Source organism: Numenius arquata, chromosome 2 (genome assembly GCF_964106895.1).
Source record: "Numenius arquata chromosome 2, bNumArq3.hap1.1, whole genome shotgun sequence".
Lineage (NCBI taxonomy): Eukaryota > Metazoa > Chordata > Aves > Charadriiformes > Scolopacidae > Numenius > Numenius arquata.
In genome coordinates this window covers 54,897,688-54,916,657 of record NC_133577.1, presented here as the reverse complement: position 1 = coordinate 54,916,657, position 18,970 = coordinate 54,897,688, and the positions used below count along the sequence as shown (strand labels likewise).

Genomic DNA, 18,970 nt, shown 5'->3' with positions numbered 1-18,970 from the left:
AAACATTGCGGCACATGTGTCCATTTGCACCCCAGGGCAGAGGCACTGGAAGGCTCGGACAGAGCGGGATCCATCGCACAGCTTGTCCGGCTGTGGTGTCAGGAAGCCAGAAACCGCTCCTGGGAGGAAGTGTGCTCCCTTGGGCTGGGACAGAGCTGGTGATGCTCTGAGCAATGGCTGGGGATGGAGGCATTCACTGCCCTGCATCCAAGAGTCTTCAGAGACATGGGAAGGAAAAAGAAAACCGAAAGCAAGGGGAAAAAAAAAAAAAAAAAAAGACAAAATAAAGAAGGAAGGCTGAGTTTCTCCTGACACCACTTTCCAATCCAATGGAGGTAAAGCATCCCTCCAGGGCAGTGTGAGTGAACGTCCCAACATCCCGACCACACTCTCCTGAGCAGGGATTTGCTGTGGGAGGATGTCACCTCTCACTATCCAGACTGTTTCCTTGTCCTTGTAGGCACCTGCCGGAGGCAGTGGCTCTTCAGGTACAGTTTGGTGGCACTTTGGGCTTTGGTTACAGTTTGGAGGTGCTTATTCCAAGAGTCACTGTCTCTTGACTGCTGCTCCGTGGCTCTAGGAAGAGGAGGCTGGGATAGAGAGTCCATGGATGGTGTTTAGAGGGTCTGGAGATTTCCCTACAGGGCTGGCAGTTTTTCTGTCCACAACTGCAAGAAGGATAGAGGAGGGAAAAAAAAAAGAAAAAAACAAGGCAGGGGACTGATGGACTCCAAACACATTGCTGCAACCAGGCACATTCCACATCTGCACGCATGCAGGACCTCTTCTGCCAGCTCCCCAAAAATGGCTCTGCCCCACTAGACCCCCATCTCCCTGCCCTCGGAAAAACCACCCCTTTGGAAAGGGACTGCCAGGCTTCGGGTATCAGAGCTCTCCAAGGAAAATGGAGAGGAAAGGGGGGATGCATCCCTGAATGACGGGGACCTTGGTGACAGCAGACACCTTCTGCCACTGGTGGGGATGTGGATCTGCCTGGGGGAGGTGACCCAGACCCATCCCAGCCACACAGAGAACACGTCCCATGCACTTTCTTAAAACCTGTTATTGGGGTACCCTGGGAGGGGACTGCTCAACCAGTGCCGGGAAGGGGAAAGGATCCGCACGCCATGCCAGCTGTAGGTAAACTGTTGAGCTTCTCCCCGGCCCTAGCTCATCCCAGACATGGGGCTGGGCCAGGCTCCCCGTATCCTCCTACACCGTCCACTCACGGGAATTCGAAGCAGGGAGGGGATGCGAAGTGTCCCGGGGCTGCTGTGGGCATTGGGACAAACAGGGAGATTTTTCTGGGGAAATAACGGCTGTAAAATCGGAAAAGGCCTGAATTGGAGGGCGAAATTGCCCGGCTGAGTTTTTTTTTTTTTTTTTTTCTTCTCTCTTTCTTTATTTCTTTACTTCTCTCCTTCTTTCTTGCCTTCTCTCTCTTCCTCTCCCTCTGTCCCTCTCTCCCCGGGCCATGCGGGGGCCGGGAGCGGCGAGCCCGCCCGGCCGCCCGCCTCGGGAGCGGTGCGGGGCCTCACTCCGCCCCACCGGACCCCCCCCGCGCCGGGCGACCGCCCTTCCACCGCCAGTGCCCTGCTCGGGGCGGGGCGGGAGGCTTTGCTGGATAATCCGATATTTGGTTTGTCCCAGATAAGTAGCGGAACCAGAAAAGCGATCCGAATAAAATTTAAAAGAAAAAAAGCATTTAAAAGAGAAATAAAAAAATACTAACCACCATAAACAAACTAAAAAAAAAAAAAAAAAAAAAAAGAAAAAAGAAAACAAAAACAACAACAACAACAAAAAAAACCCAAAACCAAAAAACCCACAACCAAACAAAACCGTTTAAAGACAGTCTGTGGGCCTTTCGGCAGGGGCAGCTTGAAGATTGGCAAGTCAGAAAACTCCGGCTCCAAGTCACTTAAAATGTGAGGAAAATCCCTCGAAAAATACACTAAATACGCGCAGATCATCTTTCCTCCTTCGTTCGTTTTCTTTCCTTCTTTCCTTACATTTTTCTGTCCTTCTTTCTTTCTCTCTCTTTTCTTTTCTTTCTTTCCCTTTTTCTTTTCTTTTCCTTCCTCGCTTTCTCGCGCTCTGTTAATTTTTTTTTCCAAAGAATTGCTTTACGACTATCTATTTTCATCCATTGATACTCGCAATAACTTATCCTCGGCACAGCTGATGTGATAACTCGCAGCAGGTTGCCATAGTTAGGTAGAAACAGTAAAAGGCCATATTAAACAAAAAAAAAAAGTAAAAAATAAAAACAACAACAAAAAAACCGTAATAATAATAAGTGGGAAATTAAGTGGAATAATAAGTGGGAAATTAAGAGCAAATGTGAAAAAGAATAGAAAGTCCAATACCACGGAAAAGGAGAAAGATACCGAGGGGGATTTTATATCCAGAACAGACAAGTTGAGATTTTCAAAACGAAACCGCCTATCGAGGAAATAAGCTGCCATCAATGAACCGAAATAATTAGCAGGAGATAAAAGAAACAATTAACAGCCTTTAGTATATACGCTGAAATCAAAGCCATGTGATCCTCATAGGGAGTTTATCTTTCAATAATACAGCCCACGGCAGGGGATTTGCAATCTAAACAATTTCTAGTCGAGACTTCTGCCTTTCTGCTTTATCTGCAAGGCTCCTCGGTAAAATGGATGCCGTTAGTACCTCTTTTTCTCGTTGTTAATATTGGGAGGACCCGGGGCAAAGCCTCCGACGTGCAGTCCTGCCCTGTCCCGCCGCGCTCCCCAAATTCCGCCTAGAAAGCCGTCCCTGGCCGGGGGGGGGGGGGGGGGGGGTGGAAAGCGGAGGATTCGCCCTAAATCTTCCCGTTTCCCTGGCGATTTCCAGCGCACGCGAGTGCGAATGACGAGGAAAAATTATTTCCAGTTTATAAATCCCGACGCGCTGGCTGAGGTCGGGCGCGGGGGACTGGATGGGGACCTATCGAATACTGCAGTGGGGAGCACCGGGGGGGGTCAGAGCCCGCGGCGGTAGCGGGGGAACAGAGAGGACCGGTTCCGCCCGAGGTACGGGCAGCGGCAAGGCGAACCCCGGGGGCCGCAGCCGCCAGCCCCAGAGCCCTCATGGTGGGGGGGAAACATTATGAATATTTTAAATATTCAGCAAGGTACCCTCTGCCTGAAAGTGAGGGGACCCGCACCGGGTCCCTTAGCTCCCCCTTCCCCCCCTTCCCCCCCCCCCCCGCCTTGCTCTCCGCTTACCGAGCTGTCCCCACCGAGGCCCCAGAGGGTCCGCAGCCGCCCCCCCCCTCCCCACTCTGGGGGTGTCCCCCGCCGCTTCCCTTCCTCCTCGGCTCACCTTCCCTCCCGGGCTGCTTGAACGCCATCGCCGTGGCCAGGTCGCCTCCGTGCACCGCCACGCCGGGCCCGGGGTGGGCCAAGGGGCTACCCTGCGGCTGCCAGTGGTGGCCCGGGGGGATGTAGCCGCCGGCCGGCCCGCCGTAGACGCCGTGCTGGTTGGTGGGGGGGTAGGCGCAGGCCGGGAGGAAGCTGCCCACCGAGGAGAGCCCCGGGGCGGGCTGGGGACAGGCACAAAGAGACACGGGGGTACGCAGGGAAGCATCGCTGTGCGGAGCGGGGGCACCGCCGAACTACGGCGGGGGCTCAGAACAACCCCTTGCCCCCTACTGCCCCCCCTCCTTGTCCCTTCCTGCCGCCCCCCCCCCTTGTCCTCTCCCGCCTCCCACAGCAGTTACCTGAGGGTATTTGATATCTCCTTCCATCGCAGCCTTGTCGATGCCGTTGACAGCCTGGGTGGGGGGGAAGGCCGTCCTGTTCACGCTGGGCCAGTCTTCCATTTTGGGGGTGTAGGCAGAGCCCTCTGTGCCAGCCAGAGCCCCTGGGGAGGAGAGCGCGGCGGCTCCCTTAGCGTCAGTTCTCCTCGCCCCCCCGGACGCGGATGCGGCCCGGCCCCAGCAGGTTTAGTCCCCCGGAGGAGGGATTGGGGTGAAACAGGGGCAAAGCCCGGGTCTGCAAGTGCCTGTTCGGATAAACCCGATGGGGGGAGCGGGGGGGACACACATAGATCCGCCTTGCCTCCCACTATCCGCCGGCATCCTGGGAACACAGCCCGCTCGCCCGCCAAAAGGGCTGGGACAGCCCGGGAAAGGCTCGGTCCTGACGGCCGAAACTAGGTGTACCCTGGTAGGTACCCCACTGGGGGGAGAGCCTCGCCCCCCCCTCAAAACCCTGTCCCTCGGCCCGGTTCTCCGCATCCCTCCCCCCCCCCCCCATCATTTCCATGCTCCTGATAATTTAGGAGGCCCAATTTCTCCTCTGACGAAGGAGATTTATAAAAGTGACATCGGAATTTTAAAGATAAATGATTGCACGGAGGGAAACGCATGCGGTTGATTTACTCGGGCTTTTGGAAGGATAAAAGGACTCACACACAACCCCCACCTTTCCCGCCATTGTGTCGTGTCCCCCCCCGGGAGCCGTCGGGGCAGCCGGGCCGGGGCGCGGGACTGGCGCTGCCGGCGCTCCCCTCGCCTCCCCCGGCTGCCCGGAGCCCCGGCCACCGCGGCCCCGCGGCGCTCCTTGATTCCTCCTCCCCGGTTCGATTTTTAAGAAAACCAGGGCGATTTCTTGGGGGAGGGCGGGGGGGGGGGGGTGATCCCAGAGAGCGCCGTGCCCGTTTTCCGAGGCGGTTTGCTCGCCTTACTCTTTTTTCTCCCTTTTTTCCTCTCCCCTGGTTTGTTTTCTTCCCTTTCTTACCCCCCTTCCATATTTTTTTTTTTTTTTCCTTTGCAAAGAGAAATTCAGGGCTCCGAATTTGCGGTCGGCAATCTATCATCCCTACGAAAATATTTTCCACATTTTTCATAAAAAGTTCAAGATGTCTGAGCCTCGCCGCATCTGGCCCCGCCGCCCAGTCCTGCCGGGTGCGGTGATCAAAAAAAAAAAAAACAACCCAAAAAAACCCTTCTCCCCCCAAAAAAGCCGGGTCGAAGGGCGAAAGAGCTGCTGGCCGGGAGGAGAAGGGGCGATCCCTGCCTGGGGGTCGGGGACGTGGGGGCGGAGCGCGGTACCCACCCGTCTGCTCCACGAAGGTGCGGATGCCCAGGATGTTGGTGACGGAGTGGGCCGAGGGCCAGGAGCGAGGCAGGCTAACGTGGGCGGTCGCCACGGTCGCCCCGGGGTGGCCCCCCATCTTGGCGGCCGGCGAGGCCATGGGGCTGGGGTAGGGGTACTGGTAGATGTGGTTGTACGGCAGGGCGGGCTGGGGGGGCGGCTGCTTGCTGCCGTCGAAGGGGCCGGGCTGGGAGAGGCTGCCGATCTTGTTCCGCAGGATCCTGCTGATGGAGCTGACCGAGGGGACGTTGTACTTGTCGCAGACGCCGTCGGCCAGCAGCCGGTCGCGGATCTCCCAGGCGAAGATGCCGGGGTCGCCCTGCTTGTAGTCACGGATGTGCTTGACCACGTTCGGGGTGGTGACCCGCGGTTTGCTGCCACCGATGGCCCCGGGCAGGATGGAGCCGGTCTCGTTGTACCGGGCCAGGATCTTGCTGACGCAGCCGTGCGAGACGCGGAGCTGGCGGCTGATGTCGCAGGGCCGGATCCCGAGCTGCGCCAGCTCCACGATCCGCAGCCGGATGGCGTTGGGCAGCGGCCGCCCGTTGACAAAGACGCCGCCCAGCTGGTTCACCTCGCCGTAGGTGTGCTCTGCAGCGGGCCGGCACCGCCGGCGGGCAGCGTTACCGGCGGGCGGCGGCGGAGGGACGGGGACGGGGATGGGGACCGGCTCCCGCCCGGTACGGGGACGGGGCGAGTCGCGGCCCCCGAGGGCTGCCCGGCCGGCGAACGGGCGTGGGAGAGAGAAGGGGGAAAAGCGAAAAGGAAAGGAAAGGAAAAGAAAAGAAAAGAAAAGAAAAGAAAAGAAAAGAAAAGAAAAGAAAAGAAAAGAAAAGAAAAGAAAAGAAAAGAAAAGAAAAGAAAAGAAAAGAAAAGAAAAGAAAAGAAAAGAAAAGAAAAGAAAAGAAAAGAAAAGAAAAGAAAAGAAGGAATGTGAGAAAGCGGAAAGGAAAGGAAAGGAAAGGAAAGGAAAGGAAAGGAAAGGAAAGGAAAGGAAAGGAAAGGAAAGGAAAGGAAAGGAAAGGAAAGGCGAAAGGAGAGAAAAAGGAAGAGAGAAAAAAAAAAGAGAAACAAAGAAAAAAGTGAGGAAAAAAAGACAGGGAAAAAAAAGAGAGAGAGAGAGAAACAACGAGAACGGGAGAAAGAACCGAAATAAGAGAGCAAAGTGGGAGAAGAGAGAAGGAAGGGAGCGGGGAGGAATGGGGGACCCGAGAGCCTTCCCAGCCGGGCACGTCGTGCCGGACCCCCGCCCGCTGCCACGACGGCCCGGGAGGGCCGCGCCGCTGCCCGGGCCGCTCGGCGGGGCCGCAGCGACGGTGCCGGATCCTCCGGGCGGGGGTCCAGCCCGCCGCCCCCCTCGACCGGTTTGCCTCCCCCCTCCCTCCGCGGAGCCCGTCCCGGAGCCCTCCCCGCCGCCGCCCGTCCTTACCCATCGCCCGGCGCCGGGGGAGCGCCGCTCCGCCCGGGGAGGGGGCACAGCCTGCCCGCCGCGCCGCAGCCCCGGCCCCGGCATAGAGGTCCCGGGGAGCGGCGGAGGGCTGCCCGGCTGGGCGGCAGCGGGCGGCGGGGGTGTCCTGGCGGCGCCGGGCCGGTTCCCCGCTCGCGGGGAGCCCCCGCCGCTACTTGGGATCAATTTGACGTGGGAATCACGTCAATCTCGGCCGTCACGGTGGAGGCGCCGCCGCCGGCCGCCCATTGGCTCCCGCGCCGCTCCTAAATGGCCGCGGCCGCCGCTCCCTGCCGCGGAGAGGGGGGGGACCGGGTGGGGGACGGCACCCTCCGCCAGCCACCGCGGGGCCGGGGCTGCCCGCACTGTCCCCACGGGACACCACCCCACCCCACCCCCCAACCACCCACCCCGGGCCCGTTTTAGAGATGCGGGAAGGCGGAGCGGGGTCGACCGTGGGGTCCCCACGTCGGGGCCCTCCCCCCCCCGCCCCCGACTTCTGGAGGCTGCAAGGTCCCCCTGGCTCGTTCCCACGCGGAACACGGACACAGACGTCCGTCCCGTGTCTAGCCTCGACGGCCACCACGGGGCCGGGATCAACGGGCGGGGATCCGGGGCTTGGAGGGGGTTTGTGCTTTCACGGGGAGCCGGCGGCTGCCGGGGCGGCCCGGTGGCGAGGGTGTCTGCTCCGGCCCGGGTCCGGACACCTTCTCTTCCTGGCTCCCCCGCAAACCTGCTGCCGCCCACCGGGCATCCAAATCCGCCTGTTTCTTACCCGAGCCTATAACGCACGAAGGCAGCCTGGTAAAAGGCGGATGGGGCGAGCGTTTGGGGGATTTCTGTGGGGTTCCTCCCCCTCCAAAAACGCTCGGTGGGAAGATCGTGAATGTTTCTCCGCAAACGGGCTGGAAGCGGAGAGGGGGAGAAAGAGGGAAAACCGCCCGGCAGCCGGCCGCGAGCATCGCCTTTGCAACCACATCGAAACCCCGCTCCTCCTCGGGTTTTAAACTGGGGGTGCTGGGGGGAGAGGCGGGCAGCGGCGGTGTGCAGCCCCCCCCCCCCCCCCATCCCGGGCTCCGGCTCCCCCGCCGGCAGCGCGGGCAGCGGCGGGCAGGAGAGGCGAACGGCTTCTTCGGCCGGGGCATGTCACCCGTGCGGGGACGGTGCCCGTGGGGAAGCCCCCACGCGGTGCCCACCCAGCCGTCTCCTCCTCTCCCCCCGCTCCCCCGAGACGTGGAATTAAACCCCTGCGCGCCTGCCGGGGTCGGGGCAGACGGTGCCCCCTGAGCGTTGGAAATTCGTCGTCGGGAAAAAGAGAGCGGATCGATTAAAAATCAGCTGAGAATCGCAAAGGGATGGGTGCCTCGTGTTTGCTTTCCCCTTCCCTTTCCACTCCTTCCCCCCCCGGCTATCCTCCAGGGGAGCGCCGTGGCGATGAGTTTGCCGTCCTCAGCGCCCGGCGGAGCCGGGCGGGAGCGTCTGCCGGCAGCCTACGGGCAAGAGGCAATCGAAAGGCGGCCGAGGAAACCAGATGTCTTTCTCCCTGCCCTGGCAATCTAACGGGACGATTTTTTTCGGGGCACGTGGGGTCCCCTCACCACCCGCGGAATAGCCTTTTCCCCTGGGAGCCGTGTCCAGCCCGCAGCCGGGCTCACCCGCCGCCGCTGCTCGCCCGGGGCCGGGGGCTGCCCCGGTGGCCTCTGCCTCCGCAGGCTTTTGAGCCAGAAAGGGCAAGAGTTTGGTATCATTAGAGGGGGCGGGAGACGTGTCCTCAGGGCTCCGCGGCTGACTTGTACCGGCCGGAGAGTGTCCTCCCCGGCCCGGCCGAGGGCAGGCGTGTGTGCGTGGAAATAGCGGGGAAGGAAAAGAAAACGAAGATGGAAAAGGAGGAGAAAAGAAAGGGGGAAAAGGAGGAGAAAACGAAGGGGGAAAAGGAGAAGAAAACGAAGAAGGAAAATAATACGAAAGAAAACGAAAGAAGGAAAGAAGAAGAAGAAGGAGGAAAATAAGAATAAAAAGAAAATTAAGAAAGAAAAGATGCCAATCTGGCTCACCAAACGGGCGATAAAGTAATTAATAATACTCCCCAAATGCCCTTCGTGGTGCTCAGTCTCCTACAGAAAGATGGAGGCAGCGCCTAGGGGCTGCCCGCCACCCCCAAACCTGCTGTCCCCCGGGCTCACCCCCTCCCGCCCGCCCCCCGACCTTGCTCTGAGATGGTTTTAATTTGCTCCGGCTCTTTTTTTCCCCTTCCACCCGTTCCTTCTCCACTCCTCTCTCGGCCCTCTCGGTTTATCGACGCTCCCTCCCTCCTCCGGTTTTGATTTAGCGTCGTGAGCTCATGGTCCGGCATGGAAAATATTAGGCTGGGGCTAAACTAGGGGCGGGGGGTGGGGGAGAAGGCGGGGGGGAGCTGGGAGGAAAGCCTTTGTACCCCCCCGGGGTGAGAGACAGAGTGTCCCGAGCAGGGAAACCCTCCCCGGGAGCGCTCGGCTCGGGAAGGTGAGCTACCCCTACACCTCCGGAGGCACTTCGCACCTCGGCTGGGAAACAGATAAATACCCTTTTTTATTATTATTCTATTTTATTATTTTTATTTTTATTTTCTTGCTACTGCTGTGAAGGAAAGCTCGGAAAAAATCCCCTTGTTCTAACCGTGTCTGCAAAAGCTGCTGGACATTTGTGTATAGTTTTGTGCCATACCTTCCAAGGAGCTGGGCTTCATGTGACAGATGCAGGATTTTGCATCTTTAGCTTTGCTGGGGGAAAAAAAAATCTGCAGTGAAGCAGGTAGCTCTGAAAGCTTTTTTTTAAATTTTTAATAGAAATATCAAAAATATTGCTTTACTGCGGCAGCTGGCAATTCATGTAGTTAAAGATAGGGGTTTCCACGTGTCTCTCCATTATTTATTCCATATTCATTAATGAATCAGAAACGCTGTGGCTCTTAGAGGGTATATTTTGTTTAGTCATGGTTATGGAGCTCATTTTCTGTCATAAACAATCAAAATTGGAAAATCCTATTGCAGTGGTTTCAAAACGAACGCCTGTTCACAAAAGGCACGCTGCAAAGCATAATGTTTCTGCCTCGCAAAGTGGAGTGCAATATTATCTGGGTGCCTGTGTGTGTGTTTTTTGTGTCAGAAGGATCACAAAATTACTTCTGACAATTTTCTTTTCTTGAGCATTTTGACACTGGCTAAATATAGAAAGTCGAACAATCCTGCTGTCGTGACAAAAAAAAATGCTTTCTGTTTTCTGAAGAAAAGGTTTTGGAGCTCAAAAAATAAAATCATGCCTCAAAGCTTAATGTGCTGTCTGAGCCATTTTGTTTAATCATATATTTCAGTTTGGTAAAGGCCACAGGTTGAGTAATTAACAATAACTTAGTTTCATTTGTCAAAAACAATTTAGCTGTATAAAATATACTTCCCTGCAAGCCAGAAGGCTCCTCGATTTCACATGGAGAGAAAAAAAATTACCAAAACCCCCACATTTTTAGGTTTGGATTTTTTTTCCTAAAGACTAAATTTTTAATCACAGATTCTTAATGTGAAAATGATAGTGGGATCCTGGATCCTTTATAAATTCTGTCTAGTCCTTGTATAAAACATTATTGATCTGAGGGCAACACAGATAATTTTAAATTATTGCCTTTGCTTAAATAAATAGCAGTGGATATATCCTACCTTTCTTTTTACTGACATATCATTGTTTTCTTGTCCTTTTCTGCCTGTAAACAATGTCAGATCACTCGTAGGTCACTGCGTGTGGATTTGAAATCTCTTTTAACACCCTGAGAAGCGTGCAGGCAGTGGGATGTTTTTTCAGCTACAGTCTGAATCCGTCTGTCTCCCATCGGCTATAGGGGTGCACAGTTGCAGGCCATCACCTTAGTTTACTAGGTATTGAAGTTTTTAAAACACACCGCAATTTGAGAACAATATTAAACAACTCCCAAGGTTACCAGCGCACAGGGGTCTCGCTGGAGGGGAGGTTTGCGGGCTGTCAGTAGAAGCGAGTGAGCGGGACAGGGGCTGCATGCTCTGGCTGGCTGTGTCTCAAAGGAGGAGGCGAACCGAAGCCTCTTCCTCGCGAAAGCTTAATACTGCAAAAAAAGACATCTGTCAGACGTATGCGAGGGGGACCGGCTCACAAGAATGGCTTCATTAAATGGCAGGGTTGGAATTAAAATTCAGTTCAGCTGCCTGGGGATGGACCAGGCTGGACTTCACTGGCTCCTCGCTGTAGGGAAGTAGGCTGCAGCAGTGAGGGTCTCTGAGGGCAGGAGCCCGCAGCACCACTGCATCGCAGCCTGGCAGCTCCTTCCCAGCAGACGAGTGTGGGGAGGATGAAAGCATGCACTCATCCTTTCAAAAGAAAGTATGAAACCCTGATTCTGCAGAGGAACAGCACTTCTCCCCTGTGCTCACGCAGCGTCGCACACTGCCGGCCCCAGTGGCATGGCGTGAGGGGCAAAAATCCCAAGACCAGCAGCTGAGCATCTCTTTTTCTGGCTTAGATTCAAACCATAGTGGAAGCTGCGCTCCAACACGTAATGTCCTTTCACAGGCTGCGCGCAGGTGCTGTATCTGCTCGCAGGCAGTGAGTTTGTTCCTGGATCCCCGGTGTGTATGGCAGCGCCCGCCCTGTGTCCGTGGGTAGGAAACAAGGTCTTCTGCCACAGCCATGCTGGCTGCAGGCCAGAGTCCCGTCCTTTTGTGTTATACAGCCTTCATGGGGGAATTCAGAGCTCGGTTTGCTGAGCCCATTACAAAAAGACACTTTTCAGCTTCCGCATTCAGGTCCTTTCTTTCCAGCTCGTCTTTAGGAGCACTGAAGACATAGCCTGCACAGCCCCCTCCTGTGTTCTTCCCAAGGCTAGAGCAAACACCCATCCCTCTCCTGGAAAATGCTCGTCCAGCCCCAATGCCACACAGCCCTGAGAACCCACAGTCCTTGTGACTTTGGTGGGAGTTGGAGGTGCTGTGGGAGACAACCAGCACCTTCTCAGATGAAGTCCTTGTCTCCTGCCTGGCCAGCTTCCCTCGAGATCGCTGGAGTCAGCTTCTGTCCCTCCGTTCACTTTGGTGAATATTGCATTGGTCCTACAGTGCACTGAAAGAGAAACAAAAGCAAAAAAAACCCCCACCAAATATTTTCCTTTAGATTAAGCTCTTGCTTAGTGTTAAGCCCATATGGAAGTCTTTGCCTGAGTGTAAATCTCCGCAAGATCAGCTTATTAGCTTATGCCCAACTTTGCAAACAAACACTGCACGTGCTCGCCGACAGAAGGGGTGAAGGGCTGCTAAACCTATTCCTTTGTTTTCCTATTGAAATGGTTTTCTCATGACCATAATGAGGTGGGAAGGCCGCACACTTGGCACAGAAGCGGATGTTAAGTTATGCTGGCGGAAAAACACATTGAGTGGGTTGAAATAGCACCGGGTCGGCTTGTTGCGTTTGGCACCACGCGTACGGAGAGCGGCTGCAGGCTGAACGGCATGCACGTCACCCCGGGGGAAGAGCGGGGAATCTCCTCCTCGTGGAAAATACTTCAGATGAGATACCTTTACTCGTGCTTAAATCAGCCAGGATTTATGGTATGGATCCATCTGGCACATCACCCCCTGACTCTCAGAGGTGGTCCTCCATCAGTTTTGTGGGGGATCTTCTCATCCCTGGAGAAGGATCACGGGGGAAAAAGGAGGGCACGTATATCAGGATGGCCTGAGCCAATGCTTTGGAAGAAAGGTAAGATAAATAATCTAGATCTTACAGAAGAATAACCTGCTCTGCCTTTCAGACAGCAATGGGCTTCTTGAACCTGAAGACAAGGTCTCACCTGATGCTAGGCTCTCCTCCTGGTGCAAGAGTCCACCAGCCAGTTGAGGGGCAACTGAGGCAAACACCAGCTGGGACAGCTTTGAGAGGCAACCCTGGCCCCTACCTCCTGTGTCACCTGCTCCACTGGCTGTGAAGATGTGTCTCACAGGCCACTTACTGCCAGCTGGGAGAAAAGGAGGCACCCTCCAGATTAGTTTGCCTGATGCATTTTGCACAATGTCTGGCTTGGCGTCAGGGGTGGCGAAGGATGTAACAGGCTAAATTTTAGGCAGCTGGGCTATGAATATAACTTATCTTCTGCAGCTCTTTACGACCTGGTGCCACACTTCATAGCTCTTAACAAGGATGCTGTATGAGGTATGTGCTCAGCGTGTTGTTCCAGCAAGCCAAGAGCTGTGTTTCATGGTGTTGTACCAAAGCATTTCACAGAGTTCAGAGCCATTTAGTGGCAGGTAAACACTTTTCAGGGATCATTTCACAGCAGAAACTTGTATCAATATGAAAACGCACTGAGGTAGCAAGGCAAGAGTGAGGTGAGTGGCAGAGAACGTTATAACCATCATAAAGACTCTGAACAATCATCACAAAACTCTGTTTATTTCTCCCTGTATGTGGCACGGGGGGATATAAAATGGGATTTACAGCACGTAAAGCTGTGAAGAGCTGCCTTGTCCATTCTATCCAGCTCCTTCAGCCCTGAAGCACCTCTCCGGAGAATGCTCTGGTGACGCTCCCTTTGCTTCTCATTCCTGCGTGCATGTGCTGGCAGCGTGCTCCTTGCACAAGGCCCCTAAAATTAAAGGGGGGGAGGGCACGGAAATACCTTATCTTCACTCCCCACGAAATTGAGCAAAGACTCAGGGTGGGGACTGTGAGCAGCAGCCTGCCTTGCATGAAGGCACAGCCTTTCCTCCTCCTCCTCTCACGGGCACAGCAGCGAAACCCTGCCGTTTATCTCACAGTGCTGCGGGGCCGGTACACTCACAGTCCTGTAGTATTTGCTTCATGCATCCTTAATTAAATATTGCCAGCTCCTAAAGCTGATTTGCCAGGTTTACCTGTATTCTCCCTCCCCTCTGCCTTGCCACAGCAATGCACAACGACCTGGGCACAAAGCCCTCAGGTGCAGCAGAATTTTTCTCAAGGCTTCATCTCAGCCAGGAGCTCTCCATCAGGTCGTTTGGTGCAACTCCAACACCAAAATCGTGGCATGGTAGCTGCCCGTGATGGGATGGAGACCTAAACCCTCTGATGGGAGGAAAGACCACCAACTCCTCCCATCCCCTTTGCTCTGAGGGACACAATCTGCGGCCAGACAAAGATGCGGCTGGTGGTACAACTGTGGTCCTTTTCCCCCACCATAGAAAAGAGGGGAAGCCTGTGGCACAGGTGGCGATTCTGCTTTGAAGGAACTACTTCAAATGTGACTGGTAACATCTGGAGCCCAATATTAGAAGATAAGCCTGTGTAGGACACTTTCCCACCTTTCTTGGGGAAGCCGGTGTTTGTCCTGGGCTGATCCTAGCTTTATGCCCTGCTCCCTTAGTAAAAGCACCCAGAGATAGTGATGGGTGCTGCACAGCATCAGTGCCAAACAGGGTCACACTTGGCCATGACATATCTTGGAATGGAAGCGATTTCTCAGTTCCCCTTGTCTCCTTGAATCTACAGGGCTGGCAAAAGACAATGAAAATAAACCCCCCAAAATAGTTATTCATGTCCTATCAATTGTTCTCATTGAAATCTTTCTCCAGGGGGAAAAAAAGTCCTTTGAGCAAAAGAGGTCTTTTTGTTGTCGTTGTTGGATTTTTTCAGGGGCATGGAGTTGAGTAGAAATTTTTAAGATGCAAAAGATGGTTTTCTGGCTGTGTTTTTTTGACAGGTAAGACAAAATTACTGGTCCTATATGGCTGCAAAAGTTTTAGTTTCATTTCAGGAAAAAGCCAAAATACTTTTTGATCTCTCTGGTTTGGGTTTGATGGGAGGTGCTCTGTTAGTTTGCTTTGAAAGAGGGAAAAAGCCTCCTGGCTTGTTTAATTCAAGATTTTTCCTGGAAAACAGACACAACATTTTGCAGTAAGCTCTAGTAAAAAATATATTTGTGGCACCAGTCTGCAGCTGTGATGGCTTATGTAGTGGGAGAAGAGCTGATGGATAACATGACTGTTTTCACAGCCACTTTTCCAAACCAGGACCTCACTTTAATTGTGCCCTGAAACTCCCCATGTCCTCCTGGCCCTTCCTCACCTCTGCCTCCGTGTTCATCCCTGCCAGGCAGAACCCAAGCCCAGACCTGGTCTCACTGGTGCATGTTGGGTTATAGTTAATACAGATGTCATTTGAAATCAGATGTTGTGTGAGACTTGTTGCAGCAAGGCAGATAAAAGATGCATGGCCCCCATCTCCAGAAATGAGAAAACGCTTTCTTGCTCTATACCTTCTCAGGCAACCTCCAGAATAGAGGGACTTGCTGATTTATTTTTGCATAACATACCAATGGGTTTAACCTGTGTAAATTTGTCTAATCCTATGAGCATCGGTAGGTGGGGGGAGCTGGAATATGAAAGCACATCTGACCGGGAGCTGATTAGAACTTGCAGTAATTTCATCGTGCAGGAAGCCAGGTATCTTCCAGGGAGTCTGCACGGACCTGCCAGCTCCTTCTTTCTGTTGAACCCACGCCCACAATATCAGCTCCTAAAGATTTTAAATAACAAATGAAACCTGTCGTAAATTATGTGAATGCTGCTGCTGCTTTTTGATAGTTTTCCTGGAACAGGAACCTTCCTGGTGGCAGGGAGGAGCGGTGAACATTGGAATGGGAACATCTGCATCACTAGCTGCCATCGTCAGCATGGGGACCATGGACCATAGAAAAAGAGTGGCTCCTTTCTGGAATTCCCCCTCTAAATCAAACACTGCTCCTGTAGGGAAAACATACAGGTTATTTGAGTTATTGTGTGTTACTGGACATATGCAATGCCAGAAGAAACAGCAGTATAGCCGTTTGCCGTTCCCCAATCTAACCTGAACAGCTCTGCCCTCCGGGTTAAGATTTATTTGTGTGGTATGTAAAGTCCTGTCTTCTGGCACGAACCTTATTTCCCTCTGCGCTCCCTCTGCCTTTGTTCAATCCTCCTTCTCCAACGAGGATTCAGAGGGGTTAGCAGCACCCCAGCCTCTCTGCCCCCATCGCCGCCGGGACCAGCAGCTGCTGGCCCTGGCCCCCATGACGTGCACCGAGTGCCAAATCCTGCCCTCTCTTCCCCACCCCGAGGAACTCGGCGTCGCCATCGCAGAGCGAGGTTCCTCCTCAGCCCAGGAGCAGGCAAGCGAGATCCTCGTGGATGGCCAGGCCAGTAATTCGGATAAAATGTGAATGAAACAATGTAAGAGGAAAATGTAAGTACAATTTGTAAAGGCTGCACACAAACAATGCTTCCTGCTATTAATTCAAAGGCATCAATAGCTGAGTGCTTTCAGGGCACAGTATCTATTCTGTTTTCCATTTATATGCTAGAATTGTGGTAGATGTCAGGAGAATTTAATACACATGATGTAGGCATATGAATAAGCTGGATCCTTTTCTGGGAACAAGTATTCATAAGTCTCCATGTGGTTCCACATCTACAAAGACATGGGTATTTATTTCATGAGATCTGGACTCCATTTCAGGCAAGACAAATCCCGCTGAAGCCAATGGGGAATCTTTCTGTTCACGTCAATGGATCTCAGAGCCCCAGTTCAGGAATGCACTTAAAACACACGCTTAACTTTAAAGCCAGGCTTAAGTCTTACTGAAGTCCATTAGACATAAGCGTATGCTTTTGCTGAAAGATGAGGAATTTAAACAAGCATTTATGTGCTTACCTGAATCAGAGCTTGGCTCGCACTCACACCAGAGTGAAGCTGAGGCTCATAAAAGAAATGCTGCAGAAATGGCGCACATTTGAAGTTTCATGGGTCCGAGTTGTCGATCTGCGTTATCCAGCCAGCGCGGGGGTGGGGAAAGGCTCTTTCGCAGACAGGGGCAGGATACGACGCGCGTGTGCGTCTGCTCCCATTTCCCTGAAGTTTCTGGGTAAACGCTGCCGATTTGCACGGCCAGCGCTACCTGGCCCCGTGCACTTGCCAGCAGTCCAGACGGTTTTTGGGGCAGCTGCCCTTCCCTGCCCTTCCCCTCTCAGCCATCCCACAAGCGAGTGATGCTTGGGTGGGTGATTTTCAGCACTCCTGCCACAGCCCCCACCTGGCCCATCTCTTGGCATTAGGGTTTGTCGTGCTTTTTCACCAGAAAAAGGCAATTTGTCCAAAAATGGGTGCACGCCCCTACAAAATTATGGGGTTTTTTTAGGGAAAAAGGCCCTGCTGACCCGTGGCTGAGTGAGGCCCCCCCCAACTTGCGCCAGCGCTGTCCCACCTCTTCGGGGAGAAAGACGCCTCTGCCTTCCCCCAGTAAGCACTCAGGTGTCCCAGGTTCACTCCTTGCCCGCGTGAAAGCACCAGTTCCTCCAAAAAATCCTTCCTCCAAAAACTCCTTCCTCCAGAGCAGCCTGACTTTACCCAAGGGGCTGGAGGAAGCCTCAGCAGGATCCACAGCTCCCACAAGTCCCACGGTCTGGACCAAGTTATTGCCCCCCGTGCACATGATACAATTTTGGGTGAGCAAAGTCTTACAGTAGCCAAATGGCTTTGCATCCCTCCCCCCTCTTGGGTACAAGCTGCTGCCAGCCAGGTTGCAGAGAAAGGGGACATTATTCCTAGCAAATAATGTCAGCAAGTTAAAAAAAAATGAGTCTCCAGCTCGGACCTGGAGAGGAGGGGATTCCCTGGGCTGGCCACAGGGTGGGAAAGAGGACTGAGAGAGCACAGGAGCAGGAAATCCTCCAGAGAGATGAACATCACCTTGTCCACTTCTGCCATGTATTTATTTTCCCTCTCCCAAGCCTTCCCTCTGGCTTTTAGCAACCCACAGCTGAATGAGTGACCTGCTCTGGGCTCCAAGATTCAACATCTGCCGTGATTAATTTCCTCAGGATTAAGTTCCCCTTGTTTAAAACAACAGATAATAGCTAATAAGGGGAAACATTCCTATCATAAACACTGCTTTGGCATTTACCATTTGAAATAATTTATATTCTCTGGTCTAGTGGGTTTGTATCACCAGACTTAATGACTGTTTCTGTTTAATTTTCAGATGCTTAATTGCAGTAGAACACTTCAACACCATTAAATTAAAACAAGCTACCAGCTTTTCCTTGCCTATGCTGCTGGCCTGGCTCCAAGTGACATTTAAAGCGATCTCAGATGTTTTATTCCTGCCACACAGGCTGCTTGCTCGCTTATGAACAAAAAGTGTGTGCGCACGCTTTGGCGGGGGGGCGGGGGTGGGGGGGCGGGTGTTGCATAAAGCCACCAACATGGTAGCATTAAAAACAACTTCCAGGCAGAAGAGAATTGGGATGAGGCTTAGTAGCCACAACTGCTTTCACTTCTCTGGAGCAGATCTGTGGTACCTGGCCATGGCGATGGCCGAGCTGCTGCTGGGTGAAGGGTTTGGGATACAGAAGGACGCCAAAATGGGAGCAGACCCCAGCAAGGAGCCATCAGCCCCCAGCCTTGGCAGGCCTCCCTCTTCAGCCCAGCACAAACTCTGCTGGAAAAGATCCTGTTAAGGAGCTTTATCTCGGGCAATTTCACATCTTTGAGCAAATTTTCCAATGTGGAAGTACTTTGGGTTTCAGGTACCTATTAAAAAGGAGTAACAGGAAATGGAGTTCCTCTATAAGTTAATATTCTTTGGTAATGGATGTTTAGAGTTAGTATGTGTCTTTACAACATCATTCATAGGGGTATTGTTTGCTTCTGACAGTTTTTCTTTTAAGATTAATGTGCTTATGAAAACCTTGTGCACTGCTCTATGAGGCAAGCTTGAAATCCATCAGCAATACCATCGCCATGACACAATGCTGGGAGAGCAAAGCAAATGACAAACAGAATCTGGTTTTTCAGAGACCAGTGTGTGTTGAAGAGAAATGATCTGAGGCAAAATTTGGCCTCTCTCCAGCCACCCTTCCTGTTCTGCTGCTGGCACTACCAGAGAAGAGGGAGAGAGTAAAAATACATGCGAGGGAGTGAAAGAAAACAAAATTAATTGGGGGAAAAAAAATAACTCAAACCTGCTAGTGTTTGGTCTCTTTTTAGCAAACAAGCATATGGAAAATTCATATAAAGTTTAAAGACTATTTCAGCCAAACATGCTTGTTATACGTATAAATAATTTCATCAGAGATCAGCGGAAACAATGCAATTAGAGGCAAGTTGCATTGGGATTGCATCCAGTTGACGTGCATCCTTGTGAAAATTCAAACATCATGGACCAGACCCTAAGCTACTCTCAACTGCCGACGCTATGCTGATTTTTTATTCTTTTTCATGGTTTTTTTACTATTTGCTCACCCGACCTTGATTAGACAAGACAAGGGTCTGGCCTCCCTGCTGCAGGAGGCAAACCAGCACGCAGCACGAACACGCTGGGTTAAGTGTTACATGCTGTAGTTGGATG

The 18,970-nt window shown here is 53.0% G+C and overlaps 1 protein-coding gene across 1 annotated transcript; it reads right to left on the bottom strand.

Annotated features, from left to right (window-relative positions):
• Nucleotides 1–576: 576 nt before the first annotated feature.
• On the bottom strand, nt 577–6,544 carry PAX1 (paired box 1). The gene is made up of 5 exons (XM_074162702.1): nt 6,541–6,544; nt 5,073–5,825; nt 3,734–3,876; nt 3,337–3,556; nt 577–668 (listed from the first exon to the last, which is right to left on the bottom strand). Exons 1-5 carry the CDS (start codon nt 6,542–6,544, stop codon nt 577–579), a joined length of 1,212 nt encoding a protein of 403 aa, XP_074018803.1.
• Between the last annotated feature and the right edge of the window lie 12,426 nt (nt 6,545–18,970).

What these genes read in the sequence shown, in the direction of transcription:
- PAX1 (XM_074162702.1), bottom strand. An exon ending in CACCTTCGTGGAGCAGACGG is followed by an intron (nt 3,877 to 5,072) that starts GTGGGTACCGCG and finishes TCTCCTCCCCAG; the next exon opens with GGGCTCTGGCTGGCACAGAG. An exon ending in GAGATATCAAATACCCTCAG is followed by an intron (nt 3,557 to 3,733) that starts GTAACTGCTGTG and finishes GCCTGTCCCCAG; the next exon opens with CCCGCCCCGGGGCTCTCCTC.